The sequence below is a fragment of the Sorex araneus genome, chromosome X (genome assembly GCF_027595985.1).
Source record: "Sorex araneus isolate mSorAra2 chromosome X, mSorAra2.pri, whole genome shotgun sequence".
NCBI lineage: Eukaryota > Metazoa > Chordata > Mammalia > Eulipotyphla > Soricidae > Sorex > Sorex araneus.
The window spans coordinates 193,529,563-193,542,543 of NC_073313.1; the positions used below are offsets into that span (position 1 = coordinate 193,529,563).

Genomic DNA, 12,981 nt, shown 5'->3' on the forward strand with positions numbered 1-12,981 from the left:
TAAAGTAAGACAAGGAGAATAGGTTTTATTTCAGTTTGATTTTAGCTTCAGGTGAAGAACTTGGGGAAATGGTTAAAACAAATATATTTTTTCTTTGTTAAGAGTTTTGTATGAAGCTAAAGGGTTCTGTCACAGTGTTACCGAGATAAATATACATAAGAGCTGTAATTCTCACTTTTTATAAAATCTTGCTTGGGAAACACTGTCAAGATTTCCAAAATCTCAGTCAAATTGAACAGAATACTCATTTTCCTCTGCAATTACTAAAACACAGTCGTCATTATAAGGTGATTGGGGTGCAGAAGAAAAAACTGTGGTGAAGCCGGAATCCAAATTCCTTTTGTACAGGAACCAAATAACTGCTCCCAGAACTGTCAAAATTACCGTGCTAGCAATCACCAAAGTTGATATTAAAATATGGTTATCTGAAAAAAAAAAGACAAAAATAATGCAAAATTAGGGCATGCCAGTTTTCAGGACTGTAGTTTGGGAAGAACATGCATATTTTAATAGCAGTTTCTTTTGTTTCAAGAATTTCTTGGTATGATGATGAGAAATAGACTTTCGGGGGCGGGGGGAGGCACACACCTCAGAGCTTACTCCTGGCTCTGCATGCACAGATCACTCCATGAGCTGGGGGTTGGAACATAAAAGGTAACAGGGATTGAACCCAGTTATCCACATGCAAGGCAAGTGCTCCTATGCAATGTACTATCACTCAGGCTCCAAGAAATAGATTACACATTTTTGGGGGGATCACACCTGGCGATGCACAGGGGATACTCCTGGCTCATGCACTCAGGACTTACTTCTGGCGGTGCTCAGGGGACCATATGGAATCGAACCCGGGTCAGCCACGTGCAAGGCAAACACCCTACCCGTTGTACTATTGCTCCAGCCCCAATTACACCATTCTTAGCTATTAAGATTTTTCAGTTCAAAAAGTTGCTGTATTTTAATTTTAAAGTTTACAATTACATCTGCAGGGCGGGGAGGGGCAGGAGATTCTGCAGAACCCCACGCCAGGCTGTCTTCACCAGGCAACTTACAGGAGGACAGGTTGAGTTTCCCTCCCCACCCCAAGCAGAGCCCCAGCAGCCGAGAACCTCCAGAACCCAGCCACAGCCATGCTCAAGGCCACTCTACACGCTCGGACAAGCCTCACCCATGAAGGAACCGACAGAGGAACCCAGATATATGGGACTCATGGCTGAAATCTCCAAACCTGCTCGGATCAGGACTGGGCCTCCTCCACCAGATCCCTTTTTTCCAGTAGCTTGACAGTCATGCCCACAAACCGCCCTGGCACCATGTAATCTCAAGAGTCAAGATCTAGAGACTAAAACAAAGCTTCCAGAAGAGAGCAATGCAGAATCTCACACAGCTGAGTCTGGCAAGCTACCTGTGGCGTATTCGATATGCTGAAAACAGTAACAATAATGGGCCTCAGGGCTGGTGAGATAGCACAGCGGGTAGGGCATTTGCCTTGCACTCGGCCGACCCGGGTTCGTTTCCCAGCATCCCATATGGTCCACTGAGCACCGCCAGGAGTAATTCCTGAGTGCAAAGCCAGGAGTAACCCCTGTGCATCGCCACGTGTGACCCAAAAAGCAAATAATAATAGTAATAATAACAATAATAATGGGCCTCATTCCCTTGACCCTGAATGTGACAGCAATGAATGAGACATTGCTAGCACCCGCTCAAGCAAATCGATGAGCAGAGGGACGACAGTGATACAATTATATCAGCTTAATGGCTGGATAAATAGCAGTACTCCTACATTAAAAAAAAAATAGCTTACATGGCAAAACTGGACAGCTACATGCAAAAGAAATGGGCTTAGACCTCCATCTATCACCATGTACAAAAATCAGATCAAAATGGATTAAAGACCTCAACATCAGACCAGAATCCCTAAGGTACATTGAAGATAAGGTCAGCAAAACCCTCCACGACATTGAAGCCAAAGGTATCTTCAAAGCTGACACGCCACTGGCCAAGCAAGTGAAAACAAAGATAAATAAATGGGACTATCTCAAACTAAGAAGCTTCTGCAACTCAAAAGAAACAGTGACCAAAATACAAAGACAATCTACAGAATGGGAAAGGATATTTACGCAGTACCTATCCGATAAAGGGTTGATAACAGGGGTATACAATGCACTGGTTGAACTCCACAAGAAGAAAACTGCCAACCCAATCAAAAAATGGGGTGATGAAATGAACAGAAACTTTTCCAAAGAAGAAATCTGAATGGCTGAGAGGCATTCAACATCACTAATTATCAGGGAGATGCAGATCAAAACAACAATGAGATACCACACCACAGAGACTGGCCCACATCCCAAAAAACAAAAGCAACCGGTGTTGGCGTGGATGTGGGGAGAAAGGGACTCTCCTTCACTGCTGGTGGGAATGCCGACTGGTTCAGCCCTTTTGGAAAACAATATGGATGATTCTCAAAAAGTTAGAAATTGAGCTCCCATTTGACCCAGCAATACCACTCCTGGGAATATATCCCGGAGAGGCAAAAAGGTATAGTAGAGATGACATCTGCATTTCCATATTCATTGCTGCTCTGTTTACAATAGCCACAATATGGAAAAAACCAGAGTGCCCGAAAACAGATGATTGGCTAAAGAAACTCTGGTACATTTACACAATGGAATACTACGTAGCTGTCAGAAAACATGAAGTCATGAAATTTGCATATAAGTGGATCAACATGGAAAGTATCATGCTGAGTGAAATGAGTCAGAAAGAAAGAGACAGACATAGAAAGATTGCACTCATATGTGGAATATAAAGTAGCTGAGAGGTACAAGCTTACAATGTTGCGTTTCCTGGCAGACATTTCTCTGGACTTAGTTACTAAAATACTAAAATACAGAAATCCAAAACTATGCTGCTGCTAGTGCGGCCTCCTGACCTCATATCTCTTCATTCTCAGCAATGGAAAACAAATTACCAAATGCTTTCTTTTCAGCAGATTGACTTTAGGGGGGAGAAACTCCAAATCAATAATAGTGAATTTTTTTTTGTTTAAATATTGAATGCAATCAAAGTAAAGTGAAATTTACCAGTTACACATGCGGGGTGGGGGGCTGGGGAGGTGGGGGGAAGGGGGGAGGTATATCGTGATTCTTGGTGGTGGAATATGTGCACTGGTGAAGGGATGGGTGTTTGAGCATTGTATAACTGAGACTTTAACCTGAACGCTTTGTAACTTTCCACATGGTGAATTAATAAAAGAATTTTTAAAATTTTTTTAAAAAAGCTTACAATTACAGTCATACTTGAGATTGGTAGGGCTTTAAGGTGTGGAGCTTAGTGTTTGCATGTGGGGAGCTTTATGCTGAGGAGATGGCTCAAACTGCTGGAGCTTATGCTATGAGAGTAGGAGGCCCAGGTCTGATCCCTGGCATGTGCTGTCCTCTAACCACCAAACCAGAAGTAGCTCCGGAAAGCTGCCAGGTGTGGCTCAATAACAAAAGATCCTAAAACAGAAATTCTCCTTACCTTGGAAGGTACAGCACAATACTATTAGTCTAACTAATAGTCTTCTGTTGCCCCTGACTTCAAATTTGTATCTGCTGTGTTAGCCAATCTAAGAATTCTGCTAGACTTCACATTCATTAATCAGGACTACATATTATCTTTTTAACGTTTTCCCTGACTGATTGCTACTCTTTCTGCCACCTACATACCTAATGCTATCTTTCACTACTCACCAAAAGCGCAAACTCTGTCATCCATCTTCAAAACACTAAGACCTTGGGGCCAGAGGTAAGGCACTTGCCTTTCATGCAGCTGTCCTAGGTTTGATCCCTGGCACTACAATGGTCCCTAGAGCCCCACAAGGATTAAGCCCTGATTAAGCACTCTCATGTGTAGCCCAGAAAAACACAAATTTTAAAAAGATCTAAATTTATGTTGAACCATCACTGTAAGATAATCTGCTGACTGAGTGCCAATTTTGTATATAACAGCTCCCACCCAAATTTTATTGGGGTAGGGCCCACCCCTTGCAGTTCTTAGAACTTACTCTTGGCTCTGCAATCAGGGAATGACACAGATCAACGGTGTGCACAGCAAGTTCGCTGCCCACTGGAAGATCCCTTAAGCTCAAATTCCCAGATTGTTATAACCTCTTTTTATATATGAAGAAGTAGACAAGCTTTAAGTGACATGTTCTAATAGGTGAATGATCTACACAATTGAGTCTGGGAGAGGTAAAAGAGGAAAGGGAGATGTGGCACTTGGGGAGGGAGACAGATACACTGGTAATGGATGTGAGGATATGATATTTGAATTATGTCCATGAGAAACCATTATTAATAGTATTATAAACCAAAAAATATTCTTAATAATTTATGTTCTTTTATGTGTCAGCTAAAATTTAAACCATTCACTGATTATCTTTACCTATCTTAGATAACCCTCTTTTTTCCTACCTAATTCCTCTTTCGAGCCATTGTTGAGCCCAGTTTGGGCATATTTCCTCTTTCCTGAATACGTACTACACCATATACACCCTAGCATAGTCACTTTAATTTTCTTGACGCCTTATTAATTTTCTTAACTCTGGGATCTTCTAGACTACACTTACCTGAAATGGAACTCCCTGTTTTCCAAGACTCCTGCTTCACTTTGTTAATAAGGTACGCAAGCACCTTACCCACAGTACTATCTAGCCCCAAAGGTGAACTTTTCTTTTAAAAAATACCATTTCCAGGGGCTGGAGCGATAGCACAGCGGGTAGGGCGTTTGCCTTGCACACGGTCGACCCGGGTTCGATTCCCAGCATCCCTTATGGTCCCCTGAGCACCGCCAGGAGTGATTCCTGAGTGCATGAGCCAGGAGTAACCCCTGTGCATCACCAGGTGTGACCCAAAAAGCAAAAAAATACCATTTCCCTCAACAAAAAAATGAGAAAATAGAATTTGGAGGTTTAAAAATTTCATAAGTTGCAGTTATTTTAATATTTAATTAAATTACAAGATCTGCTACATTCTTATGAAAATTGTTCTAGGGCCAGAGATGTGATTCAAGTGGTGAATCATATGCCTCACATATGCAAATCCCTGGGCTCTTCCCCCTCATATTACACCACCTACTGCTCAAGTATTACCTTTCTGGACCTTTCATCATGCTTACAAGTCCCCACAATAGCAAAAAATAAAAATTCTACATTATATAATTGACTTTTTTGTTTGGGATTGGGGGGTACATATCTGTGGTGCTCAGGGCTTACAACTGACTCAGTACTCAGGGATCACTTACTCCTGGTGGTGCCTGAGGGACCACATATGGTGCTGGGGATCAAACTAGTGTCAGCTACATACAAGACAGCACTTGCTGTACTATCTCTCTGGCCATATAATTAGCTTCTTACGGGACTCCTTAGTAATGCTTTAATATGCTTAGAATATTAACATATGCTTACATTTGGATAAAAAGTATGATCATTTACTTACCTGATAAGTACTTTGCTTCATATGGAACTAAAATACAAAAGAAAATTAACATTTTAGTATGCTTTTTAAGGTATTTAAATTCAAAGTAATTTAAATAAACCCTTTAGTAACTTTATATTATATTTCTATTGCTTGGCCAATTGTGTTATCTAATTTGGTTTAAAGAAATGGCAAACTTCATTAGCTTAATGTGTAGTAAAATAGGAATTCAAGTAAAAGACAAAGGAAAATAGGATTTTTGGTTGGCAGGTCAGTAAATAATATAAAATTATACAAATGTGACTTACCTTGTTAGTACAGATTGTTCAAATATCTAATGATTTAAATTTATACTTTAATTAAAATCTTGCTTTAATACAATGTCACCCTAAGGCACTGCCAAAACATGAAAACAGCTGCTTTTTAAAAATCAAGTAAATATTAAATGCTACTACCAATAAAGACAGGTTTAAAATAATCACATGGCCAACCCGGATTCAATTCCCAGCATCCCATATGGTCCCCCGATCACTGCCAGGGGTGATTCCTGAGTGCAGAGCCAGGAGTGACCCCTGTGCATCGCCGGGTGTGACCCAAAAAGCAAAAAATTAATTAATTAAGTAAATAAAATAAAATAAAATAAAATAATCACAACTGTAGGTTCAAAAAATAAAATAAAGTGTGAACACTTTTTTAAGTGTAATTGGGGGTCACACCTGGCAATTAGGGGTTATTCCTGGCTTTGCACTCAGAAAGCACTCCTGATGGTGCTATGAGACCATATTAGGGGCTGAGAATCGAATCTGGTTCGGCAGTGAAAGCAAGCACCTTACCAGCTATACTATCTCTCTCTGCCCTCCACCCACCCAAAATAAATATACTTTAGGATGTAATGAAAAATAATCAGGCAGATAAGTCGTTTTGGTTCATAGGTAAAAAGGAATCTCTGGGTGCAAACTGGGGAAATGACTGTGTCATGTCTCAAGCATCCCAAAATCATATTCTGAAATTGTGTCTTCAATATGAAAACAATTATTCTTTCCAAAATAGATAGTACAGTTAGTAGGGCATTTGTCTTGCATAAGCCATGCCAGAATCAATTTCCAACTCTGCATATGGTTCTCTTAAGCACCGCCCAGAGTGATTCCTGAGCATAATCAGGTGTGCACGCCCCCCCTCAAAAAAAATCCTGTAAAATAAAACAGAACAAACCTTAGTGTTTAACAACATCAAGACACTGTTGTGGGTAGGAAACTTTTGTTAAAGAGAAAGCATTCTGATGGATCAGAAGAAAGCATTTTAATCAGGAATAAATTATAGACTACAATGGAGTTTTTCCTTTGCCTAAACAAAGGATGTTTGTTCTTGTACAGAATCAAATTCTTTGTAAATCAGCATCAGAATTATATAATCCTTAGCTTTCTGAAATCATATGTTATTATTCACCACTTCCACTTTTCTGTTAAATTATATGCAGAGAGGCAAGGATAAGGCCTTTGAAAAAAAGCAGAAATCTTTGACCTCTTGCAAGCTCAATAATAATAGCAAAAATAGAATAAAATCTGCCTGAGTCATGTGATCCAGCTATACCTGTAAATGTCATAGAATTAGATATTGAACATCAAGAAACTTGGGAGCAAATCATCATAATAACTCTGAAGTCTTACCTCTATTTGTTGAAACACACATAATGAAAGGAAATAACTTTAGAACCAGCTCTACTTTCCCACTTCCATTTGGAGCAGAAAAAGGCTTTTAATCATACTTACTGGCTGTTTTACACAGGGTTCCTTCCACAGAAGAAACTTCACAATTTCCTTTTTTCCATTCACCTGTCTTGGTGTGCAAAAATGCACAGGTGTCAATTAGATCTTCACCATCTTCTTGGTCTGTCCATTTATCAAATGTCACATTTGACTTATCGAACCATTTGAAACTTTCATCTGTCGGGTGAGGCATATTTTAAACATTATAATCATATATAAAAGGTATTAAAATCAAAAGGATGTCTAGATGTGGGAGTTAATATGGTATGTTTTATTTAAACTTTTGATTGGATTTAAATTTAATAGGAGAGAAATATCTTGTGTACCAACATATTAGAGGCAGTAATTCAAGAGGCTTTGAAGAAGATTCCATTTTTGTAAAGAAAATATATTGTATTTGATAATAAGTAGTTGGAAAAAACAATGAATAATAAGCAGTAATTGCATTTCAATTTGAAAATATTTATGTATTTTCTATTTTCTATAATGACAGTACACAATAGGATCTTGGATAGTTTGGTCTATCTTTATGCTATTGACTGCTGGCATTTAATACTAGCTTTTGTAAGACTATAATGTAAAAAATATGGACCCTATCACATTTTATTCTAGACAAAACAACCAACTTTGACTTAGGTGAAACCTGTTGAATTGGTCAGGAAAAAGTGATGGTTTAAGTCAGAGATGAGCATTGAAGTGTCAACATCTGGAAGTCAGAAAATATCAACTTGAATTAGAGAACTGAAGGATTTTAAAGCAAGTTATAAGTTTTTGTTTTGGGATCATACCTGACAGTGCTCAAGGCTTACTCCTAGCTCTGCACTCAGAGATCACTCCGGGTGGGCTTGGGTGACCAAATGGGATGCCAAGAGATGCAAGGCTAACACTCACTGTACTGTCACTCCAGCTCCTAGTTTTACTAACTTTAAGGAAAAAATTGACGCTCAAGATAAATATCACTTACCATCTGTATCAAAAAACATGCCCAGTAGGAGATCATCGGGACCCTTCCATAGGTTTTTCAAAGTATCCAATATAAAAGCATTTTCTGCTTCATTATGTATGCTTACCATATCTGCTCCTGTAAGTGAGAAATTATATTCCCAGTCAATAAAAATAGATATATATTTATTAAATGTTAAAGTGCAATATATATAATACTATATATAAGTGCAATATATATTGCATTTTAGCATTTTAAAATGACAATATCATGCCATTTATACAATGAATGGTTCTATACTCATTCATCTAGAATTGGTGATCAATTCACCTATGAACAACAGATAAAACAATGGGGTAGCTTGTACAATAAAACACACTTTCTGGGAGCTGGGAATGAGGCTCAAATGAGCTCTGGGGCCTAGGTAAGAGAGGTCCCTGGCAATTCTAGGAGTGCACCGGAAGTGGGCCTCAGAACTATAACCCAGAATCTCTGCCAGTGCGCAGCCCCTCCCCCCACAAGAACACTGGTGGCATGGGGCATAGCCTCCGAGGTGACCACCAGTTAATTACCCCTTTCATAGTGCATTAAACCCGCATCTCAGTCTCCTACACTAAACTATAAAGGCAGCCTGGCTACCCCAACCACAATAGTAGACTATTTATTGCCTACTAGCCTATTCCAAACAAAATACCCCTTAATGTCACCAAAATAATGGTGAACACAAGAATCTGTATAAACCTAATCTAAAAGAATGCCCCTCAAATCAACACTAGAGGCCCTACATAAGTCATACAGGAGCACCAAAGAAGAAGGTAATATCCTTGAGGAAAGAGGAGACCACCATTGACTGAGTTCAACCAGGGTCCTCCCTGGCAGTGAAAGAGGAACACTGATAGTGAACTGGAGGCATCCACCTCCAAACTACCACAGCATCATGAGGAAACAGCGCAGATCCCCACCACAAGTCGTGGATGAAGAAAAGAGCCCTGAAACCTCAACAGGGAACACCCACATACATAATCTCTCGATCATGAATTCAGAGATGAAATGGTGAAGATGTTTAATGAGCTCAAAGAAATGGTGGAACAGACATCCAATAAAATACAGGAGGATATGAAAGAAACAGTCAGTCATTAAAAGAGGAAGAAATGAGAGCAGAAATAAGAAAGCTATAAACAGAAGTGTCACTAATAAAAAAAATTCAGTAGATAAAATTAAAAACTCAGTGGGTGCCCTCAATAGTAGAATGACAACAGCCAAAGACAATCAGTGAACTTGGCTATGAGCTTCAGAAAGCACACAGTCAAATGAGCTCTGGGTAGGAAATGGAAACGTATACCCTGCTCGTGGATAGAGACAATCAATGTTGTCAAAATAGCAATACTCCCCAAAGCATTATACAGATTCAACGCGATCCCTATAAGGATACCCATGACATTATTCAAAGAAACGGATCAAGCAATCCTAAAATTCATATGGAACAACAAACGCCCATGGATAGCTAAAACAATTCTTGGGAAAAAGACGATGGGAGGCATCACCCTCCCCAACCTCAAACTTTATTACAAAGCAGTAACAATTAAAACAGCATGGTACTGGAACAAAGGCAGAGCCGCAGACCAATGGAATAGGGTGGAATATCCCTACACACAACCCCAAATGTATGATCATCTAATCTTTGATAAGGGAGCAAGAGATGTGAAGTGGAGCAAGGAAAGCCTCTTTAACAAATGGTGCTGGCACAACTGGACAACCACATGCAAAAGAATGGGCTTAGACCTCGACCTGACACCATGCACAAAAGTCAGATCAAAATGGATTAAAGACCTCAACATGAGACCACAAACCATAAGGTACATTGAAGACAAGGTTGGCAAAACCCCCCACGATATTGAAGATAAAGGTATCTTCAAAGATGACATGCAACTGGCCAACCAAGTGGAAACAGAGATCAACAAATGGGACTACATTAAACTAAAAAGCTTCTGCACCGCAAAAGATACAGTGACCAGAATACAAAGACTATCTACAGAATGGGAAAGGATATTTACACAATTCCCATCAGATAAGGGGTTAATATCAATGGTATATAAAGCACTGGTTGAACTCTACAAGAAGAAAACATCCAACCCCATCAGAAAATGGGGTGAAGAAATGAACAGAAACTTTCCCAAGGAAGAGATACGAATGGCCAAAAGGCACATGAAAAAGTGCTCTACATCACTAATCATCAGGGAGATGCAGATCAAAACAACCATGAGATACCACCTCACACCACAAAGACTAACACACATCCAAAAGAACAAAAGCAACCACTGTTGGAGAGGATGTGGGGAGAAAGGGACCCTTCTACAGGGCTTGTGGAAATGCCAACTGGTTCAGCCCTTTTGGAAAACAATATGGACTCTTCTCAAAAAATTAGAAATCAAGCTTCCATTTGACCCAGCAATACCACTGCTGGGAATATATCCCAGAGAAGCAAAAAAGTATAGTCGAAATGACATCTGCACTTATATGTTCATCGCAGCACTGTTTACAATAGCCAGAATCTGGAAAAAACCCGAGTGCCCTAGAACAGATGACTGGTTGAAGAAACTCTGGTACATCTATACAATGGAATACTATGCAGCTGTTAGAAAAAAGGAGGTCATGAATTTTGCCTATAAGTGGATCAGCTTGGAAAGTATCATGATAAGTGAAATGAGTCAGAAAGAGAGAGACAGACATAGAAAGATTGCACTCATCTGTGGAATATAGAATAACAGAGTAGGAGACTAACACCCAAGAATAGTAGAAATAAGTACCAGGAGGGTGACTCCATGGCTTGGAGGCTGGCCTCACATTCTGGGGAGAGGGCAACTCAGAGAAGGGATCACCAAGTATAATGCAGTCAGAGGCCATGCAGGGGAAGGGTGATGCGGGCTGAATGTAGACTTAGAGACCGAACATAGTGGCCACTCAACACCTCTATTGCGAACCACAACACCTAATTAGAGAGAGAGAACAAAAGGAAATGCCCTGCCACAGTGGCAGGGTGGGGTGGGGGGAGATGGGGTTGGGGAGGGTAGGAGGGATGCTGGGTTTACCGGTGGTGGAGAATGGGCACTGGTGAAGGGATGGGTCCTCAAACTTTGTATGAGGGAAACATGAGCACAAAAATGTATAAATCTGTAACTGTACGCTCACGGTGATTCACTAATTAAAAATAAATAAATTTTTTAAAAATGAGCTCTGGGTAGGATCTCCTACGTCACATACCCACCCCACACCTGCACCCAGCAACAATGGGAGTGGCTCCCACACTTTTTTCTCAAGCTGCACTTGCTGCATCTCTCAAGGTTCCTTTTTCCAACTCTCTTTTCTAGCAACCACAGCCTCTCCACTCTGAGTTCACAAGTGTAGGGAGGAAGTTTGATCACTCCTCAAAGAGCTGAAAAGTATCATGGTAACTTGATGGAACAGTCCCAAGAACCAGTATAAGTTCAAGCAACAAGTTGTCTCCCCAACCTGCCTCATATACAGGGTCCTCGTTTTCCTGCTACCTGAGACACATGCCTTTCCAGATTGCCCTCTCATCAGCTTTAGTAAAGTTCTGGTGACTGAAACCGATAAAGAATGTCCTCATTGAGATAGCTGAGTTTTCCTAGGGCTCTTAACCAGCTTCAAGAGTAAGGCACATGGGCTGTACATATAGTACAGCAGGTAAGGTGCATGTCTTGCATATGACTCAGGTTCCATCCTAGGCACCCCTATTTGGTGTCCAGAGCCTGGACATGAATGATCCCTGCCAAAGAGCCAGGAGTAAGCCCTGAGCACCATCAGGTGTGAACCAAAACAAACCAAAAAAGCAGTTCATATATAAGTTATATCCCATATTAACTTCTTTTCTCTCACTATAAGAAATTTTGCACCATATAAATATCAGCCATAATTTTCCTTTGCCAAGACATATTTAATCTTGTATCTTAGCCCAAGAAAAGGATCTCTCAGAAATCAAACATTCATTCTACTCTATGATGAGTAGAATGTTATGAGAAATGTTAATAGATTTAGTTTATTTCATGAACGGTTCTGCATGTGAAAACAATCAAATCATGATAGATCTTTTACTAGCATCAAGAGGTCTGGTTGTAGAAGATCTATATCCTGGGGAGAAACGGGAAGAAAACTCCCTTTCACCTCTACTTAGCTAAATAGGGACCATTATAATGTTCCTAAGAAACATGACTGTTGTCTCAGTAATTTAAAGTGTAATACTTTTACTATTTTCCAGATGTTATTGAAGTATGTAAAATATGTATGCACATCTTATTTTATTTTTCATTTTGCTTTTTTTTGGGGGGGGCGGGGGAACACCCAACTGTGCTCAGGGTTTATTCCTGGCTCTGTGCTCAGAGATAACTTCTGACAGGACTGGGAAGATAGTGCCAGGGACTGAATCAGCTGTGTGCAAGGCAAGCACCTAAATTCCTATGTTCTCTCCACATTTTAAAGTTATCATTGTGTTTTGTGTGCTATAACTTCATAACTCCAATACATGGAGATACAAAGTCTTTTCCGCTATTACATTTCATGTTGGGATTCTCAAAAACAAAAAACATTCTGAATTAACAAAAGCTCCTGAAAACTTCCCTCCAGCTGCTTTAGGGCAGTGGTCCTTCAACTTCAGGGTGCAGCAGAATCTCCTGGAGAACTGGTTAATAGAGACTGCCTTGGGGGCTGAAAGTGAGTATAGGGGTGAAGGCACTTGCCCGACTTTGCTGACTCAATTTGATCTCTGGCACTGCATATGAATTATGGTCCCCCAAAT

At 40.1% G+C, this 12,981-nt stretch overlaps 1 protein-coding gene across 1 annotated transcript in view; it reads right to left on the reverse strand.

Annotated features, from left to right (window-relative positions):
• Positions 1 to 12,981, reverse strand: part of LY75 (lymphocyte antigen 75) — a 150,027-nt gene continuing 137,046 nt past the window's right edge. The window contains exons 36-39 of the mRNA XM_055123154.1: positions 8,190 to 8,306; positions 7,229 to 7,402; positions 5,481 to 5,507; positions 1 to 425 (exon numbers count right to left, since the gene is read on the reverse strand). Coding sequence (XP_054979129.1) covers positions 223 to 425; positions 5,481 to 5,507; positions 7,229 to 7,402; positions 8,190 to 8,306 — 521 coding nt within the window. The 3' untranslated portion in view covers positions 1 to 222. The remainder of the gene's footprint in view (positions 426 to 5,480; positions 5,508 to 7,228; positions 7,403 to 8,189; positions 8,307 to 12,981) is intronic.